This window comes from Solenopsis invicta, chromosome 7, assembly GCF_016802725.1.
Source record: "Solenopsis invicta isolate M01_SB chromosome 7, UNIL_Sinv_3.0, whole genome shotgun sequence".
NCBI lineage: Eukaryota > Metazoa > Arthropoda > Insecta > Hymenoptera > Formicidae > Solenopsis > Solenopsis invicta.
Window position 1 is genome coordinate 14,829,958 of NC_052670.1, and position 19,351 is coordinate 14,849,308.

Consider the following 19,351-nt stretch of genomic DNA (forward strand, 5'->3'; position numbering starts at 1 on the left):
TGCAGCATCGACGACGACGACGACGACGACCCACAGGACTCACATCACACGGCGCACCGCCCCACTCACTTGCCGTGTCTCTCGTACGTGCGTACGAGACATTTAACCGACCGCCGTACGTCGTCGCCGCCGATGCCGCAGCTGCGCTTGCGCCTGCGCCGTGCGCGCAACTCGAGTCACGTGATTCTAAGCGAGTGCGGGAAGTTCGAAAGTATAAACTCCGCTGCGATCTTTCGAAGGTTCCTCCGTGACGAGCACTGTGTTGCGCTTAAATAACTTAGAGTAAAAGTATCTAGGTATAAAGGTAAATTACATGTAATGTATCTAATATAAAATCAAAATGATTGAATTTATATAGACAAAAGATAAAATTATACATGACTTTATTGAGATAATATTGCTATTGAGTTCATATTGCTATTGAGTTCTTGTATAAAATTGTAAAACAACTAGGATATAAAGCGACATATTCATACTTTTATTTTTAAATCTTTATTAGTTAAAAACAACAATTGCAACATGTCAAAATATTAGGCATTACAAAGAACTTTTTCGGGACTTCAATTACAAGTTTTCTAAAATTGACGTTATTAGAGTATCTTGGCGAAGGGAGATGTATGCTCAGAAAACTACAGGAAACGATTATCCTCGTTCTTATGCTCGAAAGAAAACTTATTTTTTATTGAACAGTGTAATAAGATAGTAACAATAAAAGTGCAGTTGATATATAAAAGTAAATATGTATAAAACGTGTATAACTAAATATGTATAAAATGTTTCCTCTTTATACATATTTAGCGAGACTAACGTTGGTATTTTCATTAGTACAAAATTTAGAGAATTAAAAAAGTTTTAATTAATCATAACAAAATTATAGCTAGACAATTATGTTTATACAAGTAACTTTAATTAATATTAAAAGATAATTATTTGTATGTTTAAAAACATTTGCATTTATTTCACGAAAAAGAACAAGAATTGATTAACAATTGAACAACAATAGGTTTTAACATTTCTTTTATGATCTTAATCTTAGCTCACTACACTTATTTTTGATTACCTTCTTTCCCACCTATGGATTTGTGGAACCTTGTGTAAATTTGAAATGTTATATCTCTGAACAGAAAGCATATTTTTTAGCTTACAATATATAAAATCGATACCTCAAAATCTGATAAAGATGATAAACGAGACCTGAATCAAAAATATTTTATTCTTAAGTAATTAAAATAAAAGAAAAATTGTGTTGCAAAAATTCACAAAAAATGAGTACTTTGGATAGTTGAAGATTTTTTAACGTCAATTCTAGTCTTCAAATTATATTATAAAAAAGTTGCAGCAATGTAAAAAGTCGCAAAAGGTACGTTGTACTCAAGTGTGGGAAGCTAGGATTAAATATTGAATAAAATACAAAACATTTATACTGAGAAAAAAAAGTTGTTAACTTGACTAAAATTTTTCAATTTAATTAAATTTCAGTTCAAGTATTTATCTATTTAAATTAAATATATAAATACTTCAACTAAAGAAATTTAATCAAGTTGAAAAATTTAGTCAAGTTAACAACTTTTTTCCAGTGCACGTTTAAAAGTTATTTAACCTTTAATGAATAATATTTAATCCGTGTCTGCCGCTGCAGCGTTAAGCTGAACGAAATTGTAATCGTCGATGATCCTGTAGCGGTCCTGCCGATAGTGCACCAGGTCGTCCAGGAAGCGCATGCTGCTCTCGTTGTGGAGCTTCGTCAGCACGGATGGCAGCGCCGTGACCCCCGCGACGTTCGCCAGGTCGTCGTAATAGTGACCTTGCTCCGGGCCCATCATGTGAAAGTGCCTCTTCTTCAAACCTCTCTCGACGCGTTTCGCCGCCTCCTCCGCCTCGGAGCGCAGCATATCCGCTCGCGCGGGAAACTGCCTCTCGCCGTGCCAGTGTCGTAGGACGAATCGCGCCTTGAAATTGCAAGTAATCGCATTACCATTTACAGGTGATGGCATATAGTAATGCCGGCCGGTCGGCCGGCCGGCCGGTTGACGCCGCGCCGGATGCGCGACGGTGACTTTCTAGCATTTTTTTCCCCGTTTGCGCGCGACCGCGTTCCTTTCAGCCACGCTCGGAGGACAATCTCATCCGCTCCGGATGCCCCGCGGGCTTGGAATGTCGCGTGTCTAAAATAGATTACGCGCGGCCTTTGTTATACGTTTGGCGTTGAGTTGGCTAAGCTAAAGATGTATATGTTACATATCAAAGTATTACCAAAAATGTTAAAAATTTATAGATTGTTCTAGTATTACGTTCGAATATCTATGTAAAATCTGTGTAAAATAAACTTCTCTTATTGGTTTAAAGGTTATTTAACTTTTTATTTGCTCCTGATTCTTTTTTCAGCAAATACCGAGTTATATAACTGTTATAATTTTTTACTCAGCAATATAACTGTTATATAACAGTTACGTTGTGCAGTGGGAAATTATAACAAACAGTAACTGTAACTTGATGTTTGCTGAGATGTAAAATCGCATTTCGTAATTTGCAAATTTAATGAAAAAGTAGCATTACTAACTAACGCAAATTTTTATACTAACAAAACTATAATAAACATTCGTGCAAGGTTCATTTGGATCCATTACTCGTTTAAAAATTATTTACCTAAAACTCTAACAAAACAGGGTTATTTTCGCTCCAGAAACCATTACAATTCAAATTTTTTTATTGTTTTCTTCTTTGCAGCTTATTTCAGGACTAAAATTATTCGGATATTTACGATTAAAATTTAATTAAGAAAGAAAAGAATGAACTTAAGAAGCCTTCAATTTTTCAATTATACATAGTTACTGTTTCTTATATGGGAATGTATTTTTTCCTTTACATTTATTTTTACAAAGATAAATTTTGAACTTAGGAAAAAAAAATTAATAAGTTAAAAATTATGTTTTAAAAGTAATTAGTTGAAGTTAAACATTAATTCTTTTAAAATTAATTAGGTTAATAATTATTGAGTTATTCATTAATTTTTGTTAGTTAACTTTCAACTTTTTAACTGGCACTATTTAACTCTGACAATTCCTAGCTAGATTTCTGTCACAGCCTTTTTTCTTTACCTTATATGAAATACCGTTTAAAGATGAATTTATTTGTTCCAAAAAGGAGAGACGTAAGTACACAATATTTTGTCATGTAAATTCTAGAGAGATGATAAGCAAAAAAATTTCATACCTGCAAATCGAACATACTAAAGGCGCAAACGTAAAACGGAAGACCAATTAATGCCAGAGTAGGGTTCTCTATGGACACCAGATGTTTCCAAAGAGGCGTGACCATGTTATCATCCACTCGAACCCCACAAGATTTGGCGAGAAAGGGAAAGCTGTACTTGTAGCCTTTTGAGGAAAGAAATTCAAACAGTGTCAGTTCAATTAGAACGTGACAATATTCCATAACAATTACTATAAAGACGGAAGAGGATCTACCTGTACAATAGAAGACGACATCGACCTGCTCCCTCGTCCCATCCGCAAAAACTGCTTCGCGTTCCGTCAATTCTACTACGTCAGCTTTCTAAAAAGAAACCGTCACGGCCGCTAAGAAGTACCTCTCCCCTGTGATTTTTACTATTTTCGTTCTTGGGCTTATGCACTTTTACCTGCACGACATTCTCGGGGAACACGGTGGCGATGGTCTCGGTCAGGTGATGACTCAGAATCACGCGATTCGCATTCTTGGATATTTCCAACGCCAAATCCATACCTACCGTGGAATAGAAACGTACTGCATTTTAAAATCGCCGCGGATAACATCGAGAAATTTTGTTTTTCAATCGTTCGCGCCTCCAAAACTATATAGATATCCACAAATATCGACGCAACGATGCCTACGCAAACGTTAACAAAACTTGAAGGAAAGGATTAAAGTTAATTGTAAAAAAAAAAACGTAAATAACTGAAATTGCATGAATCGCTGGAATCACAAAAATAAAATCAGTCTTATTCAAGAATAAGTGCAAGTGATTCACGTGTATAATATGTATACCGGAAGGTCCAGCTCCCAAGACGACGACGTTCTTGCCGTCGAAAAACTCGGGAACTCTGTAATCGTGGCTGTGTATCTGTTTGCCTGCGAAGACATTCTGGCCAGATATATTCGGGATCCTAGGTTCGAAGTAATGGCCGTTGCACACCATGACTGCGTCAAACGGCTCGGTCGCGACCGTGTCTTTCTGCAAGTCCTTGACCTTGACCGACCACTTCCGGTCTCCTGCAGCCGGCTCCACCAGCTCTACATGGTGCAGCAGCTGTCGGAATGTTTACGGCATAACAAGTTGATGCTATTACCATCTAGCTACTACAATAATTATTCCAGATATTCATTTTTTTCACACAATTATAATACTATTACATTACTATATTAATGTATTGGTGTAACATAACAATTAATGTAGTATTATAATATTATTATTCTTAAAAATTAGTAATAATACTTATTAAAATTTATATTATCTTATTACTAATAGAGCTTATGTATTCAAGTTTAATGATAATTTAGATAAAATGTAGTTATGATATTTAATGCAGATATAGTTTTGTGTTATTTCTGTTCATAGTTGAATATACCTACCCGAATGTAAGGACGTAGCGCAAAATGATCACAATACTCATTCAGGAAATGCAGTATCTCCATGCGCGACAGGTAGCTCTCAGGTTTTTCCGGTATCGGAAAATCCGGATAACCCATTACTTCCTTTGGTAAATTAGTTCTAGAATAGGTAAATTAATTTTAGCCGTTCAATAAATGAAAATAGACTAAAATAAATTTTAATTCATTTGATCCATCCGAATGCGTACTTTAAATCCAAGAAAATGGATTGAAATGGATTAGATTCCATAGAAACAAATGCATTTTTATTTGATAACATGAATAAAAATGACAAAGCTTTTAAAGATATTGAAATAAATTCAAATATTTTCAAAAACTTATACACATTTTAAATGAAAACTTTTTTTGGATTAAAATGAATTGAAATAATAATGCATTTTTGATTCACATTTTTTCGAGTAGCATTCACGGTCCATTTTCATGGAAAAACTTTTTTTCAATTTGGATTAAAAAATTCTTATTCAGTATTTCTTATTCAGAAATTTGACTTGAACAGTATTCGCAATCTACTTTTTAAAACTGAAAATTATTTCTACTTCTTAATTGAAAGGCATAGAAAGTGTGTTTTACTCAATTCCTATAAATGGATCCAAAAACATTCAGCTTTAAAATCAATTTATATATATATATATAAAATTATATAAAAAATTTTTTTAAAAGTATTTTACCAGTGTTATAATACACCGGCGCTAGGATAAAATTTACCGAGGATTTATTTCTACGTATAATGTAGTAAAACTTTTTATAACAATGCAAAATATAAAAATAAGATGTAAGGTTATTAAACAAGTCACTGAATAATCACTGACTAGTAAATCAATGTTTAAAAAAAATATTAAATGTATAAGACTTCAAAATAATAAATTGCAAATTGATACTTTTTAGACCTAAATCTAATTTAGATTTTTCAGATCTAATTTTCACACAGATTAGATTAAAATATGAATATTAAATTAATAAAAAAATTTTTCTACTCGAAAAAGTAATTATATTACTATTTATATTTATTCATTGACTAGTGTAATAACTTTGACAAATTTTAAGATTAAAATAATCGCGATGAATTTATTATGTGCTGTTTGTATTAAAAGGATTTTTGAAAAAACGAAAGTTGTCTGCAAAGAAACATATGCATCGTACCTGAGGCTTTTGTACATGCTAGTGTGAATCGGCAAACCGTATCTATCGGAACCAGTTTCCTCCCGGTAGACCCAGGTTCCACCGATTTGATCTGTTTTTTCGTAACACACCACTTGATCGCCGTAAGTACCGGAAATACAATTGTGGAGTGCAGCGAGCCCCGCGGCTCCAGCGCCGATTACGGCGATTCTCATGATTGCGCACTTGTTAGCTGTTTAAGCTTCACAGAACACGAGGAATCCTTTCAGCGAAAGTGCTATACCGGCAACCTATTCCGTAATTAATGAACCACAATATATAAGAATCCTGGACCGCGCTTATTTATATCGTTCTTGGAGAAGAAATTTATCTCTGATAAGAATGGAAGAATAATTAAGTCTCTCAAAGGTCAAAGCGTAATCAGCTCCATGAAATGGGAAAAAAAAAACAAAGAAAATCGATAAAATTAACTAATCTTTTGTGCTCTGGCTGAAATTAAAATTGAAAATTTGTAAAAAATAGAGTTAATTTTTTTTTCGAGAGACTCTGTTAATACTCGCTGTTTTTTTTATTTTTTACCTAAGAAAAAGTAAGTAAACATATAAGCTAACAATAGATAAATGTATTCTGATAGATAATAAACGCGTGAATAATTATCTATTCATTATTTATTTATTAACATGCGCAAGAGAAAAGTTGTTTTCAAAATTAATTTTTTTTTAATTATTCTTAAAAGTTATTTTTCCTAGATGGACAAAAAAAGATTATACAAGATAAAGAAAATATATAGATATTATATATAATTATACATAATTTTTATATATAAATTATATATAATTTTAGATATTATTATAGGATATATTCGGCAACAGGTGGGAGAAAATTTAAAGAGTGATTCTAGATGATGAAATGAAAATCAAGAATAACAAAATTTCGGTGAAAGCTTTGTTTTTCAATTATAATGTCTAAATATTCACGTGTTTTGCGCACTTTTTACGTGAACATTAAACATTTGTAATCAAGAAGCAAAGCTTAATCATAATTTTTTTAGTTTTGATTTTTATTTTATCATCTAGAACACATCACTTTTTAAATTTTCTCCCTGTTTGTCTCCACTTTGTGTTACAAAATATTCTTATACATTTATATTTTATTATAGACTTTTTTTCGAAAATAGTAATAACTGTATCACGACTTGTGGACAGGTAAAGTGAATTAAACTGAAGAGAGAAAAGTACCGCTTTGAAATTTTCTCTATATACTTAATGAGAAACTAATGAATAACGATCTGCGAATGAGCGCGATATCTGTTTATGCAACTTTTCCTGTCGAAATCGGTCACGACGGCATCGATTATCTACGGCTTCTGGCGAACCTGCTAGACTTGTGAAAGGTGCAACAGGTTCAATCGAAAGTCGAACACTCGTTCTTTTTTTCACACACTTTTATCATGCGTTAGGAAAAGGTATAGTAATTTATATATTATTTTACTTAAATTTTTTTATCATTTATTAAAACTTTTCACATTTAACGGTCGGTTAAATCTCAAAGATGCGAATCAAATTTTGAAGATACGATTAACTTCTATGTTAGATGTACGCGCCACATATGCACAAATAGAACTGCTTGCCGAGATTCGATAAGACAAGACAAACGTGTGTGACATGTTAATCAAATTCGAGATAAAGCACGATCTAGTAACTCACCAATGGAAAAATACAAAATGTGAGCATCAGAAGGAGATCCAGTGGAGTGAGCGATACATGTGTCACAACTGAAGCGAAAAACAAAAATGTCCGAATGGAGTATCAAGTGATCATTAAAGTAAGGGGGAAATACAAGAGTGATACCGATAAGGTTGTATATCCCGCACAAATAAACACAAAGCTCGACCTTCAACCTCTTTTACAACTTTGCTATCCCTGAATGTGATGATTAACACTATGCTCAATGCCAATTAATTTTAAGTTTATTCCTCAAAAATCTGTGACGTTTATAAAGAAGAAATATGAAGAAGAGAAAACTGATTGAAATTATATTATGTGATGTGAAGGTGATTACTTTACAATAAAATATGTATCCCGATTTTATTAATTAAAATAAAATATATTACAACTTATTAAATATACATATATAGTTAAACATGGTCATAGCTATGATCATACAATAGTCAAATAGTCGAAATTTGCACTATATTATTCTTGAGTTTCGAGAAAGTTTATGCCTATTAATTTTAATTAAACTACTTGAACGGTTAATCTTTCCTCTTTTTCTTTTTACGTTAGAAAAAAAAAACAGAAAAGATAAATTGTGCAAGAAGTTTAGTCAAAAAGAATAGACTTCTTGTTTCTCCTTTTCTTACATATGCCAAAAAAGTAGGTATCAAATTAATAATTACTTTCTCATATATAAACAATATAAAATCTTTAAAGAATTTAATCTTAAATTTCAGCAAAAATTATATTTGTATTATTTATAAATGTAAGCATGATAATCCAGCTTGGCTCATCATCCATTGTATATTATTATTGTTTTAAAAATCTTCCGGGCCAAAACAGATTTCAGCTGGTAATTTATTATAAATTAGAGCAATACATAATTGTTGCGATGATGATGATGATGATGATAATAATAATAATAATAGAAAATTTTAAATCTCAGTTTGAAAATATATTTCTTATTAGATATTTTTTCCTCTTAATTCATAAAAATAGAATTATTATTGAATAAAGATGAAAATATATTTCTTTTGATAAGAAACTACATAAAGTTTTTCCATGTAAGCAAGCTATGTCTAAAGCTGGGTATACATTTTGCGAACAAATCCCGAATGAAGAGTGAACGCGAACATTTAAGATTATCATTCAGTAGATATATACGCCAAAGCAAATACAAATAGAATGTTCGATTCGTGTTCGACTCAATTCTTTTAGGAGGCGGTACATCAAAGACGATTCGTGCATGTGTACAATATTGTTAGTTTTTCAAACTATAAATCATAAATCTATTTCAAATCATAATTTTTTCTATCGCTATCGTATCGTAATCGTACTTATAAGAGCAATACCGATATTAGTTGATCTCTTGATGGTTAACAAAGTACAATGGAAGAGACTAAATAAAAATCTTAAAAATTAATAATAAAAGTTACGAATTATTGGATATGTAATTTATTTCTAAACGCGTTTATTGTACAATTCTAATTATTGTCTGTTTGAATATTAATTTTTTTTTATTCTTTTTAAATGTATAGTATAAATATAAAAAATCTTGATTTATCACATATAGCGAACACCGAATCTAACCGAATGCTGGTGATGAACTACAATAAAAAAATGAAGGATGCAAACGTTCGTGTTCGTTCGGTGTTCATTCGCAAATGTGTACCTAGAGAGATTATCAAATTCTTTAAAAATTTCATATTCTTTTTTATATGGAACAAATAATTAATATTTCCATATCACTTTTATTGATAAATGTTTTTAAGCATATAGTACGTTACATATGCTACAGAATTTAAAAAATAAATGTGCGCATTTATCAATAAAAGTAATGTGAAAATATTAATTTTTTCGGTCTGTGGACACAATGCTTTGTAACAGACTTGAGAAAAATCTTCCTGCGAATATAATATTGTCTATAAAGATTCACTTATCAATGTTTTCTTTCCGATTCCCACTTATTTTTATACAGCATATACAATTGCATCGCCGTCCTAGCGTCTTCCACGGAATTGTGCTCGCCAACTTGTATCTCTTTGCCTAACAATTCATGCGCGAGCCTCTTCAGACTGGGAGTGTTTCCCTTGGATATCTGACGGAAGGGTTTATATTTAGAGGTGTCCCGCCAATACCTTCGTGGGTGTGACAAGTAAAGCACTTTGAGATCGTGCTTTAACGCGTGACCCACTAGAATGCAACCCTTTAAGATTTCCGCCACTTCCTTCTGCACGACGCTGAAGCTCTCTCCATTCTGTATGTGCTCCGGTCGGATGCCACTGATCGCCGTTCTGTAATCTACAACCTTCTCCCTCGGCTTAACGTATTTGTCGTATACGCAGTTGCCATATTTATTTACAATTGACACTCGAGCAATCATGCTCTCTGTGCCATCGCCAATTCCGACCATTTCACAATCCATGGCGAGTTGTTTTGTCAGACTCTTGTTCTCTTTCTTCTTGTCCTCTTTATACTTGGCATTTTCCTTCTGTGGCTCCTGCAATTAGTAGATATATATCAAGAAATATAATTCATTAATTGATTCTGTAGTAGTCAACATTGTCTTAATAAACGAAAATAAATTGAAAAGGATTCATTTCAACATTTTCAATGCATACTTCTGAAAAACAGAATCTATTTCAAAGCCCAATGCCTTTATATACATTTAAAAATTTAATAAAGTACATTTTTTACAAACGGATGTTGCAGATATACTTGGTGAGATTTTAATTATTAATTAATTTGATGCATTAAGTTTGTAATAAGACTTATTATTTAATGGTTTATTGTATAGATCCTAAGATTTTTTTACTGAAAATGACTGCTGAATAATTTGTTTTTGTTTGGCACACAACAATCCAGCACGATGCTTAAGCTCGTTTTGCCTATTTTGAATTGTTATTCATATGAGTCCTAAACTTTCGTATTTGTTTTTAATTTTTTTTACATTTTTTATGACTTTCAATCCAGAAATAAGTTTTAAAAAGTTGATTATGAATGCTGCTCAAATCAAAATCGTGAATAAAAAATGTAATTTTTTTAATCCAATTAAATCAAAAAGTTTTTTTTTTAATTGATCTGTGAAATAAATGATATGCAATTAAAAATTGTAAATAGGAAATGCATTGTTTTAATAAATCTAAAGCCAGAAAGTTTTTATTTAAAAATATATATTAGTTTTTAAAAAATATTTGAATCCATTTTAATACCTTTTGAAGCATTGACATATCTCTCTAATCATATTATTTAATATAAATTCATTCATTTTCATGGAGTAATTTAATCCATTTCAATCTATTTTTATAGATTGAATTGGATTTAACGTAGATAATCAGATAGATTCAAATGAATTAAAATTTTCAATTCATTTCAATCCATTTTTGTTTACTGAGAACTTTGTTGCAGTTTTGCAACATTCACTTTTCACACATTTTGTAATAAAAATATATTAGCAAATTCAAGAAGTATGCAATTTAAGCCCAATATGGATTAACTTATTTTAGTTTGCATTAATGTAGATTACTTTTAAACTCAGTTTAACTTGCTTTCTATCTTTTTCTAATTCTTAGAGATAAAAAAACAATGAAAAATAAATTAAATCAAGATTAAAATTAATTGGTGCAAACAAGCCTTATGACCATTTTTTACCAATGTAGATTAATTTTAATCTTGGTTACTCTTAACCACTTACTAAATAACTTACTCTTTATTCTTTTCTAAGAATTTGAAAGGATTTTGAAGAATATCTTAGAAATTTAAAAAAATAAAAAGTAAATTAAACTACAATTAAATTTAATCTACACTACGAGAAACATTATCTACACTTAAAATTTGAAAATAAAAGTGTATGTAACATTGATCACTGAAATATAGTCCTTCTTATCACCAAAGAGGCTACGCACTAACAAAAAATAAAAATAAAAAATAAAATATCAATATATTTTGCACTTATACGATATTTTAAGAAAAATCAGTAAAAAAAAATTTTTAATAACAATGCAGCTTCTAAAAAGTAAATAAAATTGATTCAAAACAGTATTACAAATATATTTACCATATAAAGTGGAGTAGTGTATACTTTTTTTAACTTTGGATGCCTATTCTGTGAGATGTCTTTCTCTATGGTACTTTCTTCCATCTTCGTCTTGGAAAACAAATTCTTATATGTCTCCCAATTGCATCCAGATGTCTTCCGTTCGGTGCTTGGAGCAAGTTGTCTTGCCATTCTGTTTTTCTTCTTTTTATTTGTACTGGTCGATACATTGTCCATTCTTGAAAAGAAAAAAATTTCTTGTTATTATCCTCCTTTAAAAATTAGTAGTAACAGTTTATATAACTACTTAATCTTATCATTGAAATACATTTGGTATTTTTGTATCTGTATACTGTATAATGGTATACTTAAAGATCTCGAGTAATGTATGTACAATACAAATTAATATTTATGAATTAATAATACAATTCATAAATGTTAAAAAACTTTCTATGTTTCTTCTCATAGTACTTTTGGACAACATACAAAATGTAATAATCATTTTATTGATTAAAACTGCACATAACATTAATCCTGGAGTATATTTTTCTTACATTAGCATCAACATATAAAGAATTCTTTTACATTTTCTTTAACACTTTATTTCAATTTTATAAATTACAAGATAAAATAACTAAACACTATTCCAATACAAAATCTTATCAATTATTATTTTAAAGTACTAAAATTTCTAAACTTAAATTTTTAAGTTTTAAACTTGAATTAGTGCTAGAAAATTTATCCAGAGAATTTCAAGGTTAGCAGACAGAATTATTTTATTACATTGTTGATAACAACATTGTCGATAATAATATGCATATAATTATAAATCTCTTGTAATTATAACGTTTACTTAATTATTTTGAAGTTGTAACTTTATTCGCTCCACACCTTTGAACAAATATAGTACATTCTAACGTATCTCGTGGAATTCTAAACTGTAGCACAACCAGCACAATCCACAGAACATATATATGCATATATAAAGTCATAACCTAACGTGGTATTCTATAAAATGCTCAACTATGATTGGTTGGCGGAAATTACCATTACAGTCGGTATTGTAGAAATCCTAACCTTATAGAATATGACTATTACTTTCATTGCAAAAGAACAATTTTATACAATTAAATCTTCTTTCAGAGATATTATTGTGCAGCCAAAGATAGCGAATCGGTTCTTACCTGATTAGTATCCAAACAACGAAACACACAAAGATTATTAAGAATAACATTACACTCTACGATGCTAAGTTTTGCAGTTGCGCAAGTTATGAGGCGCAACTTAACTCGACTTTCAGAAATACTGAAAATTTATCGATTATTCGAACGATGAGACTTTTTTGTAATTGAATTTTATAAATAATATACGAATAATATATGAATGCTTGAACATGCACTAACATATGGTGGAATTCTATGCCGGTATTTCAATCTCTCATCACAGTATAGTGGCGCTCGATTGTCCACATTGCCAATTGGCTAATAATTTTCGCACGTAACTATTGAACGTAATGAGCGATATTCAATGAAAACTTTGTATTTTTGAACATCGTTATATCATCATAAACTTCACATTAGATATCGCTTTGACGAGATATCGCATTACTTAGATAAAGACAGCTATTGTTCATTTTTATCTAATTAACACATAGCACTGCTGAGAACCATAAAAAAATGGACCTTACCGACGTGAAAATGGACCTTGGAGCGTTTCTATCGAAGTGTCCGCTCTTAGGTTCCTCTCTGACTATAATTTAATAGAAAATTTTTTAGTTGATGGATCCAATGGAAAATTGATCAGTTTCATTAATTACTAGTTCTATAGTTATTATTTTTAAAACGTAATCTTTAACTTATTAATTTATTTCCTAAATTGAAAATTTATCTATAACACAAACAAAAAATTATAAAAAAAAATACATTCCCATATAAAACAATATTTCTTTATTATTTTATATAAATTTAATTTAAAAATAAAATATTACATTTATTTGATGATCTATTATATCGTAATTGTTTTAATTAATCTAACTTTAAAAACTGAATTTAAAATAAATTTATTTCTATCCATTATTTTAACTTATTTTTATTTGTTGGATTAGCATACTCTTAACACGTAACTTTTAATTATTTATATACATATATTTAATTTATATAATTTTTAACGTAACTAAATTAACTTAATAAGCTATTAACATAATTTAATTTAAATAAAATATATGTTAAAAAAATTTTAAATTTATAAACTATCTAACCCAGTCTTGAATAAACTAAATGATTCACAAACCTTTTCAATTATCCTTCAAAACACTTTAAACAAATAATTTAAAATAATAATTCTTGCAACTTGTTCTCGTTTGATCAAGTATTTATAACACACATATAATTTTGAAATAGAATTAAATTGAGGATTTCAGTGGAAATTGAACCACTGATAGCTAAGTAGCAAATGTGATTGGTTGTTGCCAATACATCCAACCAATCACATTAAATTGCTAGTTGACCGATTAATGAGCGGTTGCGCGTCTGGATGCATCCATTCACGACAGATATTTTCCGATACTCCCCCATCTTTGTTATGTCTTATGTTTACGGATCAATCACGTTGCGTCCCGAAATTACGCACGCGGACGCTCCATCTTTCTCTTTCACGGAAGCGAGTGGAAGCGAGCGAGTACATACGACGCACTTTTGTGGGGGTAACGACGCTCTCTCGGCTGCGCTCGGCTGTCGCGTCCATTTTCCGAACACACAGAGCTCGGGGGGAACGAATGCGACGAATACAAATAATGGAGTGTGCGTCGTTTGGTTGACCCGCCTGTAAACTCGCGATCTCCCGCGTGTGACGTACGTCGCGACGTCGCGAGTCGCACGCTTTCTGCTCGATGAAATGTTGTGCCTTATGTGTCTCTGATGTTTCGTATGCCCAAGTCGAGACTGGGTTTGTTGTCGTCCGCGAACGAGGACGGTGGGAAAGGAGTCGCGTAGGTCCGCGCTCGCGGTGTGAGCGAGGCATCTCGACGGGACTGGCGGCTACCCGGGCTATATCCAGTGACGTTTCGTGAAATGTCAGGTCGCGCCGTGACGAGAGGACAGATCTCGTGACGCCGGTGTCGTGAGTACCGCTAAGTGACACAAGTGGTCACGTCAGGTTGAGGTTAGAGACCCCCTCCTCCCCCTCGCCCGCTCGTGACGTTCCGAATGTAAACCTGTCTTACGTCTTTATCCCGCCTGCCCTGTGGGACATTCAAGTTCGTCAAGCTAAACCCAAGTTAGAACCACCGACTCCCCGTGGCGCGGAGGGACAACGCAGACTGCTGGGGAGCGTGGTCGTTGTACTGTTGTGGTGACACATTCCGGTGCTCCGTCTACGCGTTGATGTGTGTATATTACCGTTTGTGTGTTATGTTCCCATCTCGGTGAATAGGGATTGTAGAATCATGTAAGTGCGTACATCCACTTACGTAGCGTACTAATTTGTAGGAATCGTAACTTGTTTCGCGTAGACCGAGGGAGACGTAGACTTAAGTGTAGGCTGTTGCCACCGCCAATCGCCGAGTCGTTGGTCGCTTGTAACGGTGTACGTTCATTGCAGGGCAGATCGAGATTATGATATGGGCTCAGCGACAGAAATGATGGTAAATGATTTTGATGACGAACGAACGTTGGACGAGGAAGAAGCCTTAGAAGGTAGCGAGGATTCTCACAACGAGTTGTCCAACTTGCAAAAGGTATATCGTCGCGATATCTGATATATTGGCACTTTGCACATACGTATACGCATCTGTCACTTTGTAACAAAAGTTTCTGATCCCAACCGTTCTAGGATCAAGCCTGAGAAATGAAAAAGTCGAGCCCATAAATAATTACAATTATGATAAGTTTCTACAACACTTTGGACTCAAAGTGCGTTCTCGTAGTGAGATTCCAGTTGTTTAGCTCGTTAGAGTAAAAGCTCGATGTAATAATGATCTATTTCTGTCTCTTTGAGCAAGGAAGGTGATATGCCACTGAAAGATCTTCTTGCCATGTATGGATACGGTGATCCCTCGACGGAGAACTCGAACAGTTCTGATCATATGCTGCTGCCATCGGGAAGCGGCGACCCTGAGACCGAGGAGCGTTACTCGGACAAGGGCGACAACGATGCGGACGACGACGACGACGATGACGAGGCTGATGCAACCAGCAACGAACCGGACCTTAAACAGTTTTACACAGAGATGCTGGTAAAGGGGAAGGATAAGGCGTCGTCGTTGACGGGATCAGCAGCGAAGGGCAATAGCGGTATTGGACCTGGCAGCAGGGATAACAGAAAGCGTAGAATTGATGACGACGAGGACGACGATGAAGATGCTGAAGTTGAAGAATGCTCGATGACGGGCACCCAAAGTGGAAGTGGAAAGAAAACTAGAGCGTCACCTACGACGGACAGTGCTAATGCTGTTGCGTGCGTTGGTATAGTTAATTTAGGGACGGCCAGTGCGGCTGATAGCACTATTGAAGAGGGTAGCGCCGGTGGCGCGATTGATGGTCCGGAAGATAGGATAGTCAGTGCGAACATAGGCAGTGGCAGTTCGAGATTGTTACGGAGTGTTTCGAGGCCTCAGAGTGAAGAAGAGGAGGATGACTGTGATTACAGTCCAGACGAGGAAGACTGGAAGAAAACTATTATGGTTGGCACCGACTATCAGGCGGCGATACCAGAAGGCCTGTGTCGTTACGACGATGCCTTGCCATATGAGAACGAAGATAAAATGTTATGGGATCCCAGCCATATATCTGAAGAAGATACGGAAGAATTTTTAGAACGTGCGCAACTTCCGGCGGTAAAGGGAGGCTCATTGCCAGCTGGCTCACATATTAGAGATGATGAGCAGGCTTTGTATCTTCTACTTCAGTGCGGCTACAATCTTGAAGAGGCATTACGAAGACGTCGAATGAACGTACTTCCTCCTACAGATGCAGTAAGTCTCTGGTCAGAAGAAGAATGTCATAATTTTGAATCTGGATTGCGCACTTATGGCAAGGATTTTCACCTTATACAGAAAAATAAGGTATGCAGCATATATATAAATTAAACTTTAAATTATTAAAGATTAAAGTAAATTTTAAAAATAAAGTCCTTCCAACTTACTAAAAGTACAAAAATTTAGTTGCAATGCTACTAATTTATTTGGTAATGCTACTATTGCATGGAATAAAAAAAAAACATTATTGCAAAAGTTTTTTGCTAATTGAGATACAATTTAATATATTTATGCAAATTGTTATTGCTATATCAGTAAACTTTATAGTGAAAGAAATTTTTTTTTTTTTTTATAGGTGAGAACGAGATCGGTTGGAGAGTTAGTACAATTTTATTACTTGTGGAAAAAAACGGAACGGCATGACATATTTACGTACAAAGCGCGATTAGAAAAGAAAAAATATGCTCTTCATCCCGGTATCACGTGAGTATTTTCTCTATCTTAATTTTTGAATTTTACATTTAAAACACGAAAACTTTGAAATATCTTAAGTAAATATATTTAGAATTGAATAGTTAAAATGTTAAAAGTTAAATAAAATAAAAGTTAAATGTTTTAACTTTCAACTTAATTTTATTTAAAATTTTAATTTTTTTTAAATTTTAAGTAATTAATTTTTAATTTTAACTAGTTATTTTTGAGAAACATAAACTTTAATTTATTACCTTTTTCCCAAATTAGAAATTTATTTGTAAAAGAAAAAATACTTTCCTACATAAAAAAGAATATTTTTTTGTTATTCCATATAAACTTAATTTACAAATAAAACATTAAATCTATTTAATAATTTATTTTACAATTGTTTTGAGTAATTTTATTTCGAAAAATTACTTTCTAATTTAATATAAATACTTTTCAAAATTAATTTTTAATTTGTTCACTTTTAACGTAACTAAATGAATTTTATAAACCATTAATTTCCATTTGATTTAGTTAAAAAATATTAACTCATCCAACTCTGGATATATGTATTGGATATATGCAATCTATTAAAACATAATATAACATTAATATAACATTCAATAATAACATTACCCAATTAATACACTTTATGTAATTGTTTTCGTTAATATAATTATTGCAAGCGTGAATGACAGAACCATTAAATTGCAAGCAGGGACTATATGGACCGATTCCTCGAGGAGCAAGAGGGAGTGCGAGATCGTAGTAGTTCGCCGAACGTTCATTGTTTGCTATATGGTGACGTCAAGCGGCAAAGATCGAGCACTAGCGTGACTAACAACGATGAGTCCAAATCAACTGATGCTTGGGATGGAAACGCAGTTGATCCATTGGCAGATGTTAATGGTCCAACGGCACCTCCACCGCCACCGCCTCCACCACCACCGCCCTTGGTAACGTCAGGTGCGACTACCGTATCTTCGTCAATATGCAATTCCAGCGCTTTGACCACACCGACATATTGTTCGTCATCGACGCGTCATTCAGACTGTCTCTCGTCCGAATCGGGTTGTGTGAATCCCTTAACGTGGAGTAGTCTAACGCCCCGAAGTCAACCTACCTCTTCAGTCATCACAACGATAACGATAAATACCACTACAACCACTACATCTGCAGCAATGGTCACAGGTCTTGGTTCGACGAATACAGTTACCACTAGTTCCGTTCCTGCCGCCACTGTTGCCGCCACTGCTGTCTCTAATAATTACTATCATCAACGAGTAACATCATCCAGAAGCAATGAATCTCACGATACGCCCTCGCCTGAGAACATTTTACCTCATCTGCCCCCTTAGCGTCTAATTCGACCTTCAGGTGTTCATCCTGAAAGGCGACGGATGTCCTTGCGCGGTGTGTCTAACTCGGCACTCGCACCATCGCTATTGTCGTAACGCATAATATTCGTTAATATCAAGGATTATATTTTTATACTGTATCGCGCGTAATATAATTATTGATTGTCCTTAGCGCGAGTGCGCGATGTTATATAGTGGTGCGGAAGTTGGAAGGACGCGCTTTTGCGTGGAAGATTAGAGCATATATTATATGTAAGATTAAAGATATAAACTGAGATAAACGCGGCAAAGACAAGCGAGGGTCACTGTAGCTTTCTCTATTTTTCTTCTCTCTGTTTATGAACATAGAGATATTCCAGATACAAAAAGACGCATTTCGAAAGAGATTCGTTGGAAAGCGCCAGTATTCAACAGAGAAGTGGAATAGTATTATACATTGTGAGAGTGTAAACTTTCATGGCTAAATCATTGTATTGCATAATTAACATGTAATTGATCACGATTGTTCGAGACATACTTGTCCTCGGATTGGCAATAAATTTATAAAAGTATGGTATATATGAAATTTCACGGAACGATTTATCAGTTCGATAAAGTGGAATCTGATAAATGTTGGAATGATAAAGATAAAATGAAAGTCAATAGAAACATGATCATTATTTTACTGTAAAGGATGCGCCATAAATAGCGATCCTAATAATTCATTTCCCTCGTTAAGTAGTTGGCTGTGTACAAAATCATATAGTTTGTATTTCACGTTTTCCTAGCGAACTATTTAAGAGACACGAAATATTTTTAATTTACTGGATACATATTATATTATGTTTAATCATTTATAAATAGTGTTGATATAAAAAAGTACAGGCTAAATTAGAAAAACGTTGAATATTATTTTTTAGATTCCCCTTGGCCTTTTCACTCCTGGTCGTGTTTCATTTTATATATATATATATATATATATACACACACACACACACACACACACACACACACACACACACACACACATATATGTGTGTGTGTGTGTGTGTGTGTGTGTGTG

The 19,351-nt window shown here is 33.2% G+C and overlaps 3 protein-coding genes across 14 annotated transcripts; 1 reads left to right on the forward strand and 2 right to left on the reverse strand.

The window, feature by feature from the left end:
- Nucleotides 1-473: 473 nt before the first annotated feature.
- LOC113004479 (dimethylaniline monooxygenase [N-oxide-forming] 2) lies at nucleotides 474-7,734 on the reverse strand. 2 transcript variants are annotated; one of them, XM_039451436.1, is made up of 9 exons: nucleotides 7,476-7,734; nucleotides 5,791-6,059; nucleotides 4,612-4,750; nucleotides 4,027-4,288; nucleotides 3,641-3,744; nucleotides 3,468-3,555; nucleotides 3,214-3,377; nucleotides 1,594-1,949; nucleotides 474-1,439 (listed from the first exon to the last, which is right to left on the reverse strand). In XM_039451436.1, the coding sequence occupies exons 2-8, from the start codon at nucleotides 5,982-5,984 to the stop codon at nucleotides 1,617-1,619; spliced, it is 1,284 nt and encodes a 427-aa protein (XP_039307370.1). In that variant the 5' UTR covers nucleotides 5,985-6,059; nucleotides 7,476-7,734; the 3' UTR covers nucleotides 474-1,439; nucleotides 1,594-1,616. The 2 variants fall into 2 exon arrangements, with proteins under 2 accessions (XP_039307370.1, XP_025993672.1); XM_026137887.2 differs by lacking the exons at nucleotides 474-1,439; nucleotides 7,476-7,734 and adding an exon at nucleotides 7,145-7,368 and having other exon boundaries at nucleotides 1,535-1,949.
- A 120-nt stretch (nucleotides 7,735-7,854) lies between these two features.
- LOC105199781 (RNA exonuclease 4) lies at nucleotides 7,855-12,946 on the reverse strand. 3 transcript variants are annotated; one of them, XM_011167009.3, is made up of 3 exons: nucleotides 12,705-12,946; nucleotides 11,542-11,758; nucleotides 7,855-9,984 (listed from the first exon to the last, which is right to left on the reverse strand). In XM_011167009.3, the coding sequence occupies exons 1-3, from the start codon at nucleotides 12,752-12,754 to the stop codon at nucleotides 9,424-9,426; spliced, it is 828 nt and encodes a 275-aa protein (XP_011165311.1). In that variant the 5' UTR covers nucleotides 12,755-12,946; the 3' UTR covers nucleotides 7,855-9,423. The 3 variants fall into 3 exon arrangements, with proteins under 3 accessions (XP_011165311.1, XP_011165312.2, XP_011165313.1); XM_011167010.3 differs by lacking the exon at nucleotides 12,705-12,946 and adding an exon at nucleotides 12,412-12,527; XM_011167011.3 differs by lacking the exon at nucleotides 12,705-12,946 and adding an exon at nucleotides 12,374-12,494.
- Nucleotides 12,947-14,147: 1,201 nt separating this feature from the next.
- LOC105199779 (mesoderm induction early response protein 1) lies at nucleotides 14,148-19,188 on the forward strand. 9 transcript variants are annotated; one of them, XM_011167004.3, is made up of 5 exons: nucleotides 14,148-14,964; nucleotides 15,118-15,253; nucleotides 15,518-16,579; nucleotides 16,848-16,975; nucleotides 17,667-19,188. In XM_011167004.3, coding segments are annotated over exons 1-5 (1,971 nt in total). In that variant the 5' UTR covers nucleotides 14,148-14,962; the 3' UTR covers nucleotides 18,310-19,188. The 9 variants fall into 9 exon arrangements, with proteins under 9 accessions (XP_011165306.1, XP_011165307.1, XP_011165308.1 ...); XM_011167005.3 differs by having other exon boundaries at nucleotides 17,670-19,188; XM_011167006.3 differs by having other exon boundaries at nucleotides 15,123-15,253.
- The last annotated feature ends 163 nt before the right edge of the window (nucleotides 19,189-19,351 follow it).

Bases quoted from the DNA above. Each gene is read 5' to 3' on its own strand.
- LOC113004479 (XM_039451436.1), bottom strand. From the start codon at position 5,984: ATGAGAATCGCCGTAATCGGCGCTGGAGCCGCGGGGCTCGCTGCACTC. The intron at 3,745-4,026 runs GTATACATATTA...ATTCCACGGTAG, and splicing joins CTTGGGAGCTGGACCTTCCG to GTATGGATTTGGCGTTGGAA. The intron at 3,378-3,467 runs GTAGATCCTCTT...TTTCCTCAAAAG, and splicing joins TGTCGTCTTCTATTGTACAG to GCTACAAGTACAGCTTTCCC.
- LOC105199779 (XM_011167004.3), top strand. The intron at 15,254-15,517 runs GTATATCGTCGC...TCTTTGAGCAAG, and splicing joins AGTTGTCCAACTTGCAAAAG to GAAGGTGATATGCCACTGAA. The intron at 16,580-16,847 runs GTATGCAGCATA...TTTTTTTTATAG, and splicing joins ACCTTATACAGAAAAATAAG to GTGAGAACGAGATCGGTTGG.
- LOC105199781 (XM_011167010.3), bottom strand. From the start codon at position 12,512: ATGACTTTATATATGCATATATATGTTCTGTGGATTGTGCTGGTTGTG. The intron at 11,759-12,411 runs GTGTGGAGCGAA...TTTCTTTTCAAG, and splicing joins TGTACTATATTTGTTCAAAG to AATGGACAATGTATCGACCA. The intron at 9,985-11,541 runs GTAAATATATTT...TACTAATTGCAG, and splicing joins ACACTACTCCACTTTATATG to GAGCCACAGAAGGAAAATGC.